Source organism: Stegodyphus dumicola, chromosome 9 (genome assembly GCF_044657685.1).
Source record: "Stegodyphus dumicola isolate Sdum_Otavi_A_Nest chromosome 9, ASM4465768v1".
NCBI classification, from domain to species: Eukaryota; Metazoa; Arthropoda; class Arachnida; order Araneae; family Eresidae; genus Stegodyphus; species Stegodyphus dumicola.
In genome coordinates, this window is record NC_140776.1 from 2,522,169 (window position 1) to 2,540,336 (window position 18,168).

Below are 18,168 nucleotides of genomic sequence, written 5' to 3' on the forward strand. Positions count from 1 at the left end.
GACAGTTTGGAATAATATCTTTAACGTTGCATATTTCAAATATCAGAAATATCAGAATAAGGTAAAATTAGTAAATCGAACAAAGTCAGAATTCACAAAATTAAACATTTACAGGAAAATAATTAAAAATATTCCCACAGGTAATATGTAAAATTTACAAAAGCACAATTTAGACTAATGAAGTTGAACTTTCAAAAATATCTTTTGACAAGTATTTTCAAGTATTTAATTTCAATAAAACTCTGAATACGTCGTGAAAACATTTGATAGCATTTCGCTAAAGCTGCAGCAAATACACCAAATATGTTTGGATATGATATTTGTAGTATTAGTCTTTAAGATATGTTTGCCTTTACTCCTGATATTTTTGTATTATATTATGATATGCAAGTATAAATCAGCCAAAATGTAAATGAAAGTTGATTTGCTTGCTTGTTTATTAGGTTCTGCTTATTGAAAATTATTTTTATATTTAAATATTTGAGTGAAATATTTTATGTCGTGCTGAGTGAACTTTAAAAGGCAGTCTGAAAATAATTTGAAAAATGCTTTTGTCGTTCAACTTGTCATAGTTCATTAATTTTGTAGCCATTCTGTAGAGGTTATTTTAAGCAGGAGTTGTGAAAAATGTGCAATGCTCTCGCCACGACTTGAATCTCGACCTCTTGAATACTCGCCGATTATACTATCGTTACACCCCAAAGGCATGCAGAAAGGGGGGGGAGAAAATACCTTAAATACTCTCCTTTTTTAAGAACAACTGGGGATTACGGTACCCAATCGTCAAACCATGGTGGTGAAAAATCATCATCCACCACCTTATTTTTTTTAGTTAGGGAGCCATTGAAGAAATATCAAATTATTTTAGAAGCAGTGCACATTAAAAATAAGCAATGCCCTCACCGGACTCGAGCCTGGATCTTCCGAATATACGCCGAGTGTGCTATCGAAGGCATGCAGAAAGCTACAGAATGCCTTCGTGCTACATCACGAAGGCATGCAGAAAGGAGGGAGAAAAACTGATTTCTGACAAAATTTTTTATGACAAAAAGAAAGAAATAATAGTACCTCTTCTATTGTTAAACAATTTCCCTGTCCTCCATGACTTACCTACTAAAAAAAAAAAAAAAAAATTGCCCTAAAAGTTTAAAAGTTTCTTCGATTCTTCGAATTTACTCGAGGCCAAAAGTTTGAAAAGGAGTTTGTTTGCTTTATTTAATCATTTGAATCTCAGCTCTCACTATCAAAATTTTCGCATTTGTCCCACTAAAACTGATTATTTTTCTTTCGTTTTTATACCGTAGTCTGTTTGCTGAATACATGGCATTGTACATTTGTTGTATTTATGGGAGGAATTACTTGCGTCGAATTTATTTACCTCTGATACGGGTATAAAGATATTCTTTTTATATCTGTTAAGGTTCTTTAGTAGTTAATAAGGACAAATAAATGTTACGCTTCAGTTGTTAATAAAGTGAGTTAAATTCCGACACGCATTCTCGGTACGAAATAAAGAAATATACAAATCATTCATATACATTTATGGCTTCAATTTTCCAAAAATTCATAAGTTCTAACATTCGAATGAATAGAAACATGTTTAGAAAATAGGTTTGAATTGAATCGCGCGCAAAGGATGTCTTCCTATTCCACCAACTCAATACGACAAACTTTTGCGGCTTTCCATAGAAAGTTAATCAACCGAATTTATTCACCTAGAAACGCTTTCGGTGATATGATTCCCGTCCTCTTCGCGACAACAATGGCAATCCCGGTTTCCAAGAAAGGAACCGTGAAATCCACCACCTGTTGACGGTCGGAATTGATTTTGATCGAAGTGACTACGATGTCTGCTTTGTGATTCAGTAGGTCGGCTATGAGACCGTTCCATGTGCCATTTGCCTGTAGAAGAGAAAATTTAGTTAGTGATGAAGAGAATAAATTTAAAGGTTTACAGTGTTAATGATAGTTCAATTTTTTCTTTTACAGAAAACGTCATTTACTGAGTTTGAGATATTAAAAAAGTACACAGTTTGATTTTAACCCTTTGAAAAGGATCAGAACATACAAAGAAAGACTAAGACTAATTAGGAAATAAACTATTTTTATTCATAATTATTTATTCTAAAGATATATGAGATGAGCATTTTTTAGAAATCGTGTTATTTTCTTCAAAACGGTTTTGTGAATATTAATTTGCAAATTAATAACACCATGAATTGTTTCAATCAAAATCGGGCACTGTCATAAGTCTTCATCCAATAATAATTACATTCTTATACGCAAAACTGGTTTAATGAAGCATTCTGCACATGCCCACTTCCATATTTGATACAGCACTCCGCAAATTTCAACACCGAGAAGGGAGACATTGATGAATTATGGAATTTAGTAACTTGTTTTCACTAATGGAACCATATAACAACTATCAACAAATCATCTTCCTTCTCCTCGCTTTCAATACTCCCACCACCCTGCCTCCGACGCTCCAGCATAAGGAATATAAGAAATATCATTGAAATGAATTCTGAGTCTCCTAATTGAGTCACCTTTTTATGTTATTGATTTTGAACTACAGTTTTTATGAATGTAACTAAATATATATATAAACGGCATGTCATGTGTTTTGTAAAGGGGGCTAGATAAAAGAAAAAGGTTAACTTTTGAACGGGTAACATATTAGTAATATTAACATGCTACAGCAGCGTTTCGCAAATGGCTTTCCATGTAGGCTTAGAGTTTTATGAATTGAAATTAAAGGTTTCGAAGAAAACTAAACAATTTGAGAAGTTACAAATGCTGAATAAAATATTTTCATCAGTATGCACAGGAAGGCAAAGGTTCGTTAAAATTTTAAAAATATCTAAAAAAGGAAGAAATTGTAACAAAGAAGAGCGGCTTGCAGGAAAGAGCTCACAAGCAAGTCGTAATTTTTAGCAGGAAAAAAAAGTTAAAAATGACACCGGTAGAGGGCTCCGGCATGACAGAGATTCAGCAGAATTATGCAAATTAATATTTCAGTAGGAAACCCTGATACACGATGATTTCTCATTCGCTTTCAGATCGTTATCGTCACGCGAGCAAGCATTTTTGGTGAAGCAATTTTGTTTGAATGGAGAATCAGCAACTGCTGGGTTGGCAAAATTTCGCACGGCGAAACGATTGAAGACAAAAGACACCCACATATCGTGTTTTGGAATACGTAAACATGTCAAGCAGTTCGAAGAAACTAGGTTTTCGGAGATTAGTCTACGAAGTGGAAGACCGTCGTTGGCCGAAGGGGTGGATACTGCGGTGGAAACAACTATGAACGATATGGCTGCGGAACCGTCCACGGGGAGTTACAGCGTTCTCAAAGCTGGAGGGATATTGGATGTGCCTCAAGCATTGATTCGACGTCTCCTCCACAGGTTATTGCATCTCTATCCCTACAAATTGCAGTCACTGTATGAGTTCAAACCGGGAGCCACAGCTAGGACAGAATCATTTGCCGACTAGGCTATGCAAGAATTGAAAGCGACCCTCTGTGGCTGTTCCACATTTTCTGGACGGATGAGGCGCACTTCACATTACACGCAGATATCAACACTCAGAACACTCGTATATGGGTGACATTGAATTTGGCTGGATTTGGCTCGTATTGGCTGGATGCACGAGGAGTTCAGTGCATCCAGCCAAGTTGAAAGTCTTGTGTGGCTTCACCTCACCATTCATTGTCGGACCATTCTTCTTTGAAAAACCGTTTACAATATCTGGCTGGAAAACATTCGCAGTAACTGAGCATTTTTTCACTCTTTTGAGTGATAAAGTCGTGCGTGCATTAAATTAAATAGGTGTGTTATCTGTAATAAGCTTTATGCAGGATGGCGCACCTCCACACCATGCCTATCCAGTAAAACGATTCCTATTGAGTACCTCTGATGAAGACAGAGTGCTCACTCGAGGTTACAAAATCGCATGGCCTCCATGATCACCCGACTTCACTCCGGTCGACTTCTGGTGGTGGAGCTATTTGAAATCATTTATGAACCGTTCATCCCCTTCAACATTTGCCGAACCCAAATATTCTGTCTGTCGTGAGATTCCTGCAATTCATTCTGACATGTTATATTCAACTGTAGCAGTTGCTGTGAGTCGCCTTAGTTGTGTTGTTGTACAATGTTCTGGAAGTCGTGCTAAACAATTGTTATTGCAAGAATAAATTAATGGAGCGTACTGCTGTCCTGTTCATTGTGTTTCGGGTCTTCAGCGTTCTCTACCGGTGACATTTGTTAACTAAAAAATGTTTTACTGCTAAAAAACATTCGACTCCATTGTGAACCCTTTCGGGCAAACTAATTTTTTTATCATCATTTCTTTCTTTATTATGAATTTTAAAAGTTTTAACGAACTTTTGGCTCACCGTGTATATCATGAAAATTATTATATGCTTATATAATATATAAACATTTATCTATACATTTAAACATCAAAAATATTTATTTCATAGGAAATATCTTAATGAAGTGGCATTTACTGCGTAGCTTGTATATTAATTGCCTCGTAAAACGTTACGAATACGTTCGCGTAGGAAGTCGATACATGATTTTCTAATATATTACCACATTTTGAAGTTGTCTTCAAGAAATGGGCATAATTTCTCCGATTAAAACAGTTTGTGCTTTCATTGTGATCTTTAAATGAAAATGTGTCTTGTTTAAAAAATAATATATATCTCTTAATCATTTCATGATTTTTCTATTTAATAATCGTTAACATTATTCTTTAAAACAACCATTTTTTCCCTTATTTGAAATTTAATCATTGTGCTTCGAATTGCTTTCAATTTTGTTACTGCAGAGGAATCGGAATGGGATTTTACATTTTTTGTTTTCAAGCGAATCATGCGGCTTTATAAAAATTGCTAATATCTCAGATAAAAAAAACTGTTCCTCATTCCTTTATCTATTTCAAAAAGAGCATAAGGCCGAAAAATACTGTATTTCTCTGTTTTACATGCAGTTCACCGTTTTGAGTTTGAGGAATACTCTACTTTGAAGTTGCAGGTATTTTTTTACTCTAATACCTCTAAATGTAAGTTCTTGCTTCTCTTGGAAGCTTAATAACTATCGAGAACACAGCATTGTGAACTCAACAGCCAATCACTTATGTAAATCTGTCATTTGGACTATTTGTCAATACTCCACGCCAGAGCCAAGGCTCAGTTGATATAGCTAATCAAGATGTTGAAAATATGATTACAGTGTAGATATCCGATAATACCAACGTAATAAATAAGCGTAACTTATACGCTAATAAATAAATCTTAAGATATTCAGAAGGTCTACCATTTACAAAGTTATAAAAAAACTGTGCGTTTTATTCAGGCCTAAAGCAAGCTCTATGTAAATCTATATTTGGCATAGAGCCTACGGTTGGGTGAACTACATAGGTTTTGCCTATTGACGTTATTTCTTTTTTAGAGAGGGCAGAAGATTTGATAAATGTTATTCGTGACGTTAAAATTAACAAGCAGAAACTGATGAAGAAGATTCATACATAGAGCGTGATAGTCAAGGAAAAGAACCACCTTAAGTAATAGAATGATAGTAATGAAGTAATAGAACAAGGATTTAAATATAGTGTTATCTTAGATGCTAGCTTTAACTGAGAATATTACTTTAATTGTATAACTGAGGTTTACATTACAGCAACACGGTCTAAGGCAAGCCAATCCCTAATTCAAAAAGCTAAAAAGCTGAAACATTTCAAGGATAAAACTCACGCACTCTCCTGCTAATGTCGGCGGAAATGTTGCAGCATCTATTCCCGACGTGGATGAAGCTAAAGGTGCATTCATAAATATAATAATTGTCCTTTTATTAAATGGCAGCAGTACCGTTTAGGTATAAAAGATGCTGTTATAAATCATCTATACAGGAGATCTGAATTTAATATTTTTAAGCAAACATTTAACGATATCGCTATAATAAAGAAGGATAAGTAAACATCTTTACGTCATTTGGCTTTGTCTGTATGAGGGTCCAGCCAAAGATTTTCCATCTGTAAGCTCATAAGAAAGTTTTTCACTAATTTTTGCAGGTGTAAAAAAATAAAGTGTTCTACAATTCAAAATGCTACAATAATGGTCCATATTATAATAAATAAGTCAACTTATTTCGTAGCCTGATAAAAACAAGTTGTATTTTATGCTATACGTAGAAAGCAGTTTCATAGAATTAAGTTACAAAGCTTTTATTAAATGAGTAATAACAACGGGGTCTAATTAAAAGTTGCAAAAAATCTTATTTCATTCATTCTTTCTCAACTACCGTAGCAATAACCAGTAAGAAGGCGGAGTAACGGATGTTCATAGGTACTTCGCATTTTTACCAGCAATTATGCATCAAAACGGATTTTGTTATTTATTTATACGTTATTTTATTTATATAACTGTGAATATAGAGTAGCTTTCATCATATCGTTGTTGCTTTTGTTATGCAAATGACGTTATTTTATTTATTGATTTATTCGTTTGTGTTATTAATTACAAAGAGGCCACTTTGTTTGACATTATTTTCCTTAAAGCACGTTAATAAATAATATTTCTTTGCTTTACGCGCTTTCAGCTGTATTGCTGAAAGTGACGTAGTATTGCATTAAATCTTCTATTTCTGAAAAACGGGAAAAGCTTGTGTATATTATAAGAAACTAAATTAACTTATCAGGAAAGTAGTTTTATGTGCTCTCTCATACTCTCTAAATGAATTTTCGTTACATTCTTTCAGAAAAAAAAATAACAAATAGAACAAAAGAATAGCTACAATATTTTAAGAGAAGAATAAATGTTAAATACTATATCTTACTGCTAGAGGCCTGAAATTTTTACTTAAAGTTAAATACCATAATTAAGATATTTTAAAGTCATATACTTTGTTTACACACATGTATTTAGGCATTGATTTATATGAATTTCGATAGAGAATCAACAAAATTTCTTTGAAGGGGGCATTATTTGAGGAGGCATTGTATAATATCAAGGGTTATTAATTAAATGTTACTTACATTAACTACACCCCATGCACCATCTTCTACTTGGTACAAATCGTAAGTGAATTTAAGATCTTGAGAAAATTTTTGAAGTAAGTCGATGCAAAACCCAGAACAGCATTTATAATATTCAGGATTTTTGATTGCCAGGGAATGATTCAACCTGAAAAAGGCATCGCAAAATAAATAAATAATTAAAAAAAAGAAAGAAAGAATACGAAAAATGGAAAAGTTTCAGATTTCAAATTATGTCCAAAGGGGCGTTTTTTGCGTTTTGTGTATTACCTTCATTTGTTAAATATCATGTTCTACGTACTCAAACTATAAAATTCAGTTCAACAGCAATATTGCAAATTAATTTTAAAATGAGCATATCTTTAGAATTTTCGATACAGAGGCTCGCGCGCTGGAGATAATTTTTTTATTACTATGTTGACATTGATTGCTTTGAAATCGTTTAGATTTGAATCAAAAATTCGTTGAAGTGTCACTAAATCTGAAATTGATAATAAAACAAATTTCAAATTCAAATTAGGGCTTCCACAGAAACATATTCTATGGAAGATTACGCTATTCAAATTTTGATGGCTCTAGGTACGGTTATTTTATCACAATACGAGAAATATATATACATTTATGCAGATTCTTCATTATTAAATTTCTCTAAAAATAAGACAGGGGGATAATATATGGTGGCAACGATTTGAAAAGTAATACAGCCTTTTAAAGATTTCAACCCAAAATGCCAAAACGAAATTAATAGTTCTTCAGGCCAAATTGCCCCTTTGGACTAAAAATCTGAAAGCTTTCAGATTTTATAATACACACAAAAGGGCGTTTTATTCAAGTTTTGCGCGTTACCATTATTTATTAAATATCATGTTCTTATCACTTAAACCATAAAATTAAATTCTACAGCAATGTCACAAAATATTTAAAAGAACATATCCTTAGAATTTCCGACGCACAGTCTCGCGCGCTGGAGATAAAATGTTTCCCCGGACAGTGTTGCCATTACTCGCTTTGAAATCGTTGAATTTCTTAAACAAAAACTCATAAATACTTTACAAATTAGGAAATAAATAATAAAAAAAATTATAAATACTAAATTTGGGCTTCCAGATGCCTATATTGGGGGGAGGGGGACGTACGTTATTCACAATTTCATGGCTTTAGGTACCCTTGTTTTGTCACAATGCGAGAAACATATATACATTTATGCAGATTCTCCATTATTTAATCTTCTTAAATATTCTCTAATTTTTGGTGGCAACAATTTAAAAAGTGATTCGTCGTTTATACTGAATCAACGCAAAATGCCAAAATGAAATTAATAGCCTGTCTGGGTAAATTGCCCCTTTGGGCTAGTAAAAAGCGATGTAAAGTTATTCATTAAAGTACAATTTATTTTCTAGCTTAAAAATTTAATTCCTCATTTTTGTTATTTGTGAGAATAATCTGAAGTCTCTCTAAAATCAACAAAAGTCTGCTTGAAGCTGAAAATTAGATTTCCTTGTGTATTTTACAGATTTCGCACAATTCGGCTAAAATATTTTTGTTTTTGTTTTCCTCAACTGATTATATTATGATATCCTTCAACTAGAAATTTTAACCCTGAGCAAATCTATTTTTCCTCTGAAGAAGGAAGTTCATCTTGTAACATTCCAAATGTGCTAGGCTTCGTTTTAAAGTTAAAAATCAAATGCCATTTGATTTTGCATGGATCAAACATTGAATTAGTAATGAACAGCTTTCATCTATTTATTTTTAAAAACTTTTGATTGGAAAATCACTTTTAAAACTTAATCTTTGCTAATCATTAATTATACTTTAATTAGAATATAGAATTATTTTTAACAAAAACAAACTTCTCATGTTCTTAATACAATCAAAGATTTTTGGAATGCATTTCTAGCACATCGGAGTCCCTACGTTTAAGCATACGTTTGTAATTTTGAGGGAAATATGAAATAAAATTCTCTTATTTTGTGATCCAGATTTAAAGGTCTAGATATTCTTTTCGTTTTATATTAGTCAAAGTCGGAAATCGGAATTCGCACAAGTAAGATATGAAAAATTGTAATACATTTAAACTTTAATTTGACCTTGGTTCGAATCCAGGGAAAAGGGCTGGCTGCATGAAAGATTTTCGTTGTTTATCTCCTTGTGTAACGTGAATATATGCCGGTTTTCTTAGAACGTCTTCCACGAAGGCAATATTTCTCTTAGAAGATAGCTTCTGTTCTTTGCCATATCCAAATAATGAGACGCAGACGTTTGTAATATGTTTCCCGGGTGTGCAGATGCAATATTTGTTCATCTCCTGTGAGGCGTCTTGGGTGACGTTTTTGGTGATGTCAGGATAAAATGAATGACTAAGTTGTCCATCATTCGTGGATATAGTCGTGAAATCTTTAACTAGACATGTAGAGACATTACATTTCTTTTGGAACCAAGAGAATTAAAAAATTAGCAACGCCTTCGCCAGGAATCGAACCGCGGATCTCTGGAATAAGCGTCCAGCGTGCAGACCACCCCACCACTCAAGCATGCCAAGAAGGTGAGAGAAATTCCTTATATATTCCCCCTTTTGAAGGGCGACTGGGGTTATTAGGGGACCGAATCGCCAAATCCTAGGTGGGGAGACTCTTCATTCACCACCCTTTTAGTTTGGGCGCCACTGTAGAGACATTAGGTATTTTTTTGGAAGCAAAAGAATTGAAAAATTAGCAACGTCTCCGCCGAGAATCGAACCACGGACCTCTGGAATACGCGCACAGCGTGCAGACCATCACACCACAAAGGCATGCCAAGAATGGGGGAGAAAATCCTTATAGACATCATTCGTGAAGTCTTTATTTTGAAAAACGAAAATTTTGCTTTTCGTAATTCTTCTGAATTTCATCAGTTTTTTTTTACTTTTTAATCCAAAGAATTTTTTTATATAAGTGAGAATAAAATAACATTCAATGCATTACTTAATAATATTCATTTTTTGGGAGGACAATAATTAGCTCTCGATGACACAGTGTGAAACACCTTCTCATAATACTTGGCCATCTTAGGGAAAGTTTGTCGTAATGATGTATTGTGTAAACATTTTCCGTAAGCATTGTTATAAAAAAAAGGTTGTGATAAATGTATTATTATATCGTTATATGAACCATTAACGCGTGTTTTCTTAACTGGAACCATCTGAAACATATCTCACTAAATTATTTTTAAAATAATTGCTTTAATTAAAAGAAATTTTAAAAAGGAAATGCAATACGCATTACTCACATTGAATGGAAATAACCCCAGAATCCCCATAATACCTTCTAATATACATAATACTGTCTACTTCATACTGTTTATTCAAATCTGAGGATATATTGAATAAAAGTAACTAATCATCTATAGTATCTAACTTTTATCATATTGTTAAAAATTCTTCACAATTTCAGTAAGTGTTTTACGTCATTTTTTAATGGAATAGGGAACCCAGTCCCATAGCCGGAAATATGATCCTCAAAACTACAAAAAAAAGCCGACTTTCACGTTTTCCGCTAGCACAGAATGTACTAAACCTTGAAAAACATATATTTAATAATAATTGCTTTGACTGATATCCTTAAAATCCTCTCTCGCTGGTATCATTAATCATAGCCTGCTCAAACGTGTTCGAGAAAATTAATTCACGGAACATACCGGAAAACTGCCAAATATATCCCAATGCATTATGAAATGCATCTGGAAATACAGTGTAGTAGTCATCAGTCATACGACAATGAGCAAGCTTGGGATTGACTTTAAAGGATTTTTGAGAATACTTAACTAGTTTTAAGATATATTTTTTTTGAAACATACATATCTTCTACGTCTAGAGAAATTGCTTTAATGGCAACTATAGATGCTTATGTGTAAAAGTACTGATTTTGCGTTTGGTATGGAGTACGGCATAAATGCACTCGCTGAATAAAGTCGAAAATGGATAAAGATGCTCAAAATAAAATACATCCTCAAGAGACTGTTAGAAAATCATTATACGAGGCAAAATTATTTTTTTGAAAATTTTCATTACACGTTTCTGTGAAGGTATTTATTTTATTATTAATTGGAAAATATTTTGTTTTATATAAACTATGCAATGTTTCAGTACTACATAACTTGATATAAAAGTTGTTTTCATTTATTTCATGATGAAAAGCACTCGAGGGCTATCTGCCTAAGGGGAGGGATACTTTCGTGGTGGATATTATAAGGAAAACTGGCTCGTATACACCTTACGTATGGGGAAAACCAAGAAAACGCTTTATATAAAGAAGTCATTGACCATCAATGCATGTATCTTTCGGGGTACCAAAAGTATATAAAACTAATTGTGTTACTTAACATATTAATAAATTAAAAGTACATACGAGTAGTATTTTAAAATCACTCATAAAGGATACGAATAATTTGAAAACAAACAGAGAACTGAAAAACTTAGCGTTGTGAAGAAAATGTTATTTTTCTTAATTAAAATATTATAACAACTTTTGAATATTGTGAACATTCCATATCTGTAAAAATATAATACATTTCGTATAATATGGAATTATTCTCTAAGCTAATAGAAGCGATATGAAAAGCAAGCTTTATATCCTTGAGAATGTAGATTAAGATAATCTACTTACATTAAAAAATTACTTATGAAGGTAAACAATACGTAGCAATGATTTAAAATAAGACACAAAGCTTATAATTCGAGACACAAAATATGTGGTAATTCCTCCCTTATTTTCAAAAGGAATGGGAAATTCATTTGGAAAATAATATATATATATAGAGAGAGAGAGAGAGAGAGAGATTGAGAGCTTAAATGAATAATTTAGTGGAAGTGTTTGTTTCTGAAAATACTCTTACTATATACAGAAAGAGTACCACAAAAGACACACACATAATTCCTTTATATATGTGTGTATATTTTGTCGTGTTCTGCTGTGTAATTGAACTTGTGATTATATGTTTTGTGCCTACATTTTTATTTCTTATATATATGTTTTAATTGTGAGTACATTTTGGTACATGAAATGTAACAACTCAATTAGAACGTAATATATGGGTAAAAACACTCTCGGTGGTTTTTTTCGACAAAATATGAAGCCAGCCTGGCTGTACGTGCCGTTTTGCCGACAATATAATTCTAAAAAAACTGCATATATAAGAATCATATGAAGGAAATGCATTTTGAAAATGCGTTTTTGAAACAGCAAGAGAAAAATAACTAAATTAAAAAGGAGTCTTCAGGCTTTACTGCAAATTAAAGTCAGAAATTTATTTCACGCACATAGTTTCATAGCCTTTGCACACACTACGAGCATTTTCCCACTCTTTTCATACTCTAAAATACAATTTTATTTAACGATAAATTTAAATTCAAGAAAATTAAAATCTCTACTTAACACTATTTCATTAAATTGGTTACATAACAGTTCCGTTTCAGAAATAAGCTGAGTAATTACGCATGAATATCTTTGAAATCACAGCCAAGATATCGGAGGGGAAAGATCAATTAATGCTATCTTATACAGTTATTATAAAACTGCTGTTGGAGTTTAAACGCTGATGTTTTTTTCTTTATTATTGAAAAAGTTAGTCTTGAGAGAAAAGTAATTAGCTATATGTAATTCGAAATTTGCTATCTATCCAAAGCATGTATAGTTTAGCTTTTAAACTTAAAAGGACCGTGAAATTGCTTTTGCTAGGATTAGTAATTTCCATAAATAATTTTTAAAATTCAGATTACTTTATATATGTAGAAATATATGACAAGCATTTGACGAATATTGAATTAAGGAACACTACTTAATACAAAAATCTCCAAGATAATAGATGCACTCTCCCAACAGGGAGAATAACTTGGATGTGTTGCCTAATAAAATTACTTATGACACAGCTTTTTTCAGCAAAATTTATTTTATAGAATAAGAGTACTTCTTATATGTTGTAAAACATTTTTATAGCCTCGAAATTTCACAACAAATTAATAAAATTAGAGATCAAAATGATTCTTCTTAAAATCTATCCAGCGCAGCATCAAGCGAGATCTGTTATGTAGAGAAATTATCTGATAGCGTTATAAAAACTATGTGAATGATTTTATGATTTATGGAAATCTTAATTTTTATTTCATTATGAATTATTTATTTTAAGGCTTTAATTTTGGGGAAAAACAGATGCTTCTGGAAATAGTATTTAGTTTAAATGAATATTATTTATTTTCCTCTATTTGCAAATCTTGTACAAACTTTTATTCATTGTGAAAGAAGCAGGGAAAGGGAGGCAATTTTTGCCAAGTCATGATTTCGCGCGCTTTGTCCTTTAGAATGTTCGAGAAAGAATTTTCATTGTTAGTTGACCTTAAGAGAGGAAAGTACGTGACAGAAAGGTCAAAGGTTGCTACTTGTCTTTCAATGTAAGTCATTCAGGTTTTTGGCGATTGAGGGTCCGGTTGTTGGCTAAGTGAAGAAGGGCGCGCATGCGCGATCACCCTTATTTCCGCATTCTGGAGTTGAAAACGAAGATTTTGCCATAATTAAGGGGGCGATAAGTGAAGCCATAGTGGGAGCCCGTTTTGTGAAGGAAACGAAGGAAATTCGAGTTGGATTCACTTTTTTTGGCTCACTCTCTGACGGACTCGCTGATTTTCGGGCTTGCTGGACTTACGGGCTTGCTGGACAAAATGTAATTACGAAGAGAGATGTTTTCCGGCGGGGAGCGGCAAATATGCTCCCCGGCCGCGTTTGATTAAGAGGCGAGACTCATTGACTTTAGGACTCGCGCACTTACTGGTTGGCTGGACTTGTGGATGTTACTCTTGAAAACAGGTTGAAAAAAGCGAGAGAGAAGATGTAAGTACGTAGAAAAATGTTTTCCCGGCAGGGAGCGGCAAATATGCTCCCCGGCCGCGTTTTGGGTTAGGAGGCAACTCTCTCTTGCTGACTGGCGGGTGGAACTTACTTGGGACGTTACTCGTGAAGCTTGCTCTTGGGATGAGTAAGAACAGGCGAGCCGTAATTGCCTAGAAAAAACGTTTCTGACCTGAGGCTGAAAACCCTCTTCCTTGCGGCGTGCTGGTAAAGAGGCGAAATTTGAACGAGTTACCTGCGTGTTGACATAAAACTTTCAGGACCAAGCGGATAGCCGTCCTGGGCAGCAGTGCTCCTGTTTCTGTTCTACAGTGGAAAAATAACATACCAGTGTAACGATGAGCCCGGTCGACCTTCAAGATGTCCACTCAAGATAAGTTTTATTTTTTTTGGTGTGTTTGAACTTTAGGCAAGTTTTTCAAAAACGTCCTTAGCAGTAAAAACAACGTCGAATCTAAAATTTAACTCTCAGGCCTTAAATTGTTTCCCTTTCCTTTCCTTTAAATTACCAGACAAACCTTAAGTTGTTTTTATGAATTTAAATGAAAAGACTCTCAGATGAGGTTAAGATTTTTCTTATTGTGATGTAATTGAATAAACTGATATTTAATCTGGAACCTCTTACAGTATGTTTTCTTTATATATTTAATATGTTTTTTTCTATATTTCTTGTATATGTTTTTCTTATGTTTTCGATCCTCTCACGGCGCGGTCCCGGGATGCATTTTTTTTCACAACGCAAAAATGCTGTACACGTTTCACTATACGATCACTACCTTTCACGGCAAGTAGTTTCATATTTAACATTTAACATATAGGAATTTAAGACGTAACATGGTACCTTGAAGTAAAGCTATTTAACCTTGGCGTCGAAACGTTTCTATATAACAATTTGGTGCCGTGACCAGGATTCGAACCTGGGTTATTGCGGCCACAACGCAATGTACTAACCACTATACGATCACGGCCACAGTGGGAATTGGCGCCTACATTTTTAGAACCAGTGTCAAGATGAGCCCGGCCGACATCAACGCTTGATAAGATACGAGTCCTCCACTTCAAGATGTCCTACACAAGATAAGTTGTATATATTTTTTTGTGTTTATTCGATCCTCTCACGTGTAGTAAGCAATCATAACAGATCATACCTAATTAACTTGTAATCCAAAATAGGTGTAGATGGAAATTGTAAGATCACAAAACACATTCTTTATTAATACATGAAAAATAGATAAAAATTCGTTAGTTTTCCAAATACATATTGTAAAAGGAGTTATATTATAGAGAGTCACTGTCCTTTCCTGAAGGAGTGAGAAAAGTAAGTGTAAAGAATAAGTGTGTTACACAATTAAATTCTTTTTCAGGGTTTCCAGTTCATACAGTTTATCGCGCTATTGGCGACAGTCCATCTCTATATGCGTACCAACACCCCTACTTGATGGGCAGGATCGCCATTTGCAGTGATTCTCGTAGTTTCTCGAACACAGGTTTGCCTAGTGGTTTGGTGAGCAGATCCGCAATCATGTCGGAGCTTCTGCAGTAGTCTAGGCACAGGATTCCGTTTTGTTGAAGTTCACGCAAGCAGTGGTATTTCACGTCCATATGCTTTGTTCTGGAGCTATTTTTCTCCGTTTGTGATAGTTTGATGCACGATTTGTTATCTTCATAGAGAGTAATCGGCAGATTTTGTTTTAGTCCTAGATCTTTAAGCAAATTTAAAAGCCATTGTGCTTCTTGTGTTGTATTAGCTGCTGCAATATATTCTGCTTCAGTTGAAGATAGTGCAATGCAGTTTTGACGTTTGCTGCTCCATGAAATGCAGTTATTTCCTAGTTTGAATACGTATCCGCTAATGGATTTTCTTAATGTTCTGTCATTTGCCCAATCTGCATCCGAATATGAAGTTAGTATAGGTTCTTGAATTTTGTTAAAGACCAATTTAAAGTCTTTAGTTGTATGCAAGTATCGAATGACTTTCTTGACAGCATTCCAATCTGTGTTCCTAGGTTTTTGATTTATTAATTAAGGTTATTTATTTAATAATTTAATAATTTAACGAATTTAAGGTTAAATTGTTGGATTGTTTCCATTACAACTTCTTCTCTTTCACTTCCTACAAGCATATCATCTACATATAATATTATATACGTGAATTTTCCATTGATCTTTTTGTAAAACAAGCATGGGTCCGCTTTACTTTGTTTAAATGACATGTTTAGAAGTATTTTTCCAATTTTCAGATTCCAAGCTCTAGCGGCTTGTTTTAAACCATATATAGATTTCTTCAGCTTGCAAACTTTATTTTCATTTCCAGCTTTTAAGTATCCTTCGGGTTGAGTCATGTAAATTTCTTCTTCTAGTTCTCCATGAAGGAAAGCTGTTTTGACATCGATATGTCTGACAGACATGTTCTTATACGAAGCTGCACATAGGAAGGCTCGTAGCGTTGTGTATTTTACTACAGGAGCAAAGGTTTCATCATAGTCAGATCCAAACTTCTGGCTAAATCCTTTTGCGACTAATCTGGCTTTGTATCTTTCAATTTTTCCTTCTGCATTGAGCTTTGTCTTGAAAGACCATTTGCAGCCTATTGGTTTTCTTCCTTTTGGTAAATCAACTAATTCCCAAGTGTTGTTTTCTTCTAGTGAATTAATTTCTTCTCGAACAGCTGTTAGCCGTTTTCTTTTTTCATTTTCTTCCAAACTTTGAATTTCCTTCCAAGTTTTGGGTTCGGAGGAGATTGGATATTTGACATGGAATCCGTAGCGATCAGGAGTTAGCTTTTGTGAGTCTGTTCGATCTTCTGACTTCCAAAGGTTCTTCTTCGTGTTCTGATATTTCTTCCTCTTCGGTTGTTCTATTTTTATTTCTTCCCGTTCTGAGCTTTCTTCCTTAAGATTTTCTTCATCCTGGTTTAAATATATGCTTACAGGCTCCTCAGTTCCAGTGTTTTAAATAAATCGTACAGATCGACTTATTATAATTTTGTCTCCAGGAATTAAAATTCTGTAGCCTTTACTTTTGCTGTCGTAGCCGACGAGTATTCCTTCTATAGCAGTATCATCCAATTTACCACGTTTAGATTTATGGATGTAAGCAAATGCCTTGCACCCGAAAGTCCTCAGATGAGAGAGGTTGGGTTTCTTGTTATTCCATAATTCGTATGGAGTTTTTGCATTTGGTTTTGTAGGCATACGATTCTGTAAATAATTTGCAGTCAGCGCTGCTTCTGCCCAGTATCTATGAGGTTGACCTGAGTCAGCTAAAAGACATCTTGTCATCTCCATCAAAGACCTATTTTTGCGTTCACTTACTCCATTTTGTGCTGGACAATACGGTACAGTAAGCTGGTGATTTATACTATGTTTTATAAGATATTCTTCAAGTTCCTTGCTTGTGTACTCACCACCGTTATCACTTCTTAGCGTTTCTACCTTTCTCCCGAATTTATTGTTTGTAAGAACAATAAATTGTTTTAGTTTAGAAATTACTTCATTTTTCTTTTTCATTAGTTAAATCATTGTGAACCTGCTGTAATCATCAATAAAAGTTACGAAGTATAGGTATCCACTGACAGACGTTGACGTGACGGTGTTTGTACTGGTCCTAAAATATCAGTGTGAACGAGTTCTAGCGGTTTAGATGCTCTGAATTTAGATTCTTTGGGATACGGAAAATCAGTTAGTTTACATTTTATGCACTGAATGCCTTTGGTATCATGTTTACAAATATCTAGTTTAATTCCTTCAGCGAGTTCGTTGTTTACAAGTTGCTTGATTGCGTCATCGTTTCTGTGACCAAGGCGTCTATGCCAAAGTTGAACACAGTTCTCATTTTTGCACTGAAATGCTACATGAGCTGATGGTTCATTATTCCTGTCTATTGGTTTAATTTGGTAAAGATTGTTAGTTGCATGACATTCTAGAATAATCTGATCATGCATTTATTTCCTTCAAACGGAACCGAAAGTCCTTTTTCCGTTATTTTCTTAATTGAGATTAAATTCGTTTCTAATTCAGGAGCATATAAAACTTCCGATAATAGAACTTCAGTTATTTTTTGTTTAGCATTTAATGTTTTAAAACGGACAGTTCCTATCGCCGTTGATTTAATACATTTCCCATTCGCAGTTATAATATCTGACGGATTTATGGGGTTACATTCCGTGAAATATTTCTTATTATTTACCAGGTGATTACTTGCTCCGCTGTCAAAAATAAAATTCTCGGATGATTGATGTACGCTG

At 33.9% G+C, this 18,168-nt stretch overlaps 1 protein-coding gene and 1 non-coding gene across 2 annotated transcripts in view; both read right to left on the minus strand.

Moving 5' to 3' along the window:
• LOC118188465 (glutamate receptor ionotropic, NMDA 2B-like) overlaps positions 1–18,168 on the minus strand; it is a 755,448-nt gene that overhangs the window by 75,989 nt on the left and 661,291 nt on the right. Inside the window, exons 12-13 of the mRNA XM_085823172.1 lie at positions 7,045–7,192; positions 1,716–1,902 (exon numbers count right to left, since the gene is read on the minus strand). Of these exons, the coding sequence (XP_085679298.1) occupies positions 1,716–1,902; positions 7,045–7,192 (335 nt within the window). The remainder of the gene's footprint in view (positions 1–1,715; positions 1,903–7,044; positions 7,193–18,168) is intronic.
• TRNAH-GUG (transfer RNA histidin (anticodon GUG)) lies at positions 14,819–14,890 on the minus strand. The gene has a single exon. It is a non-coding gene; the product is annotated as a tRNA-His (tRNA).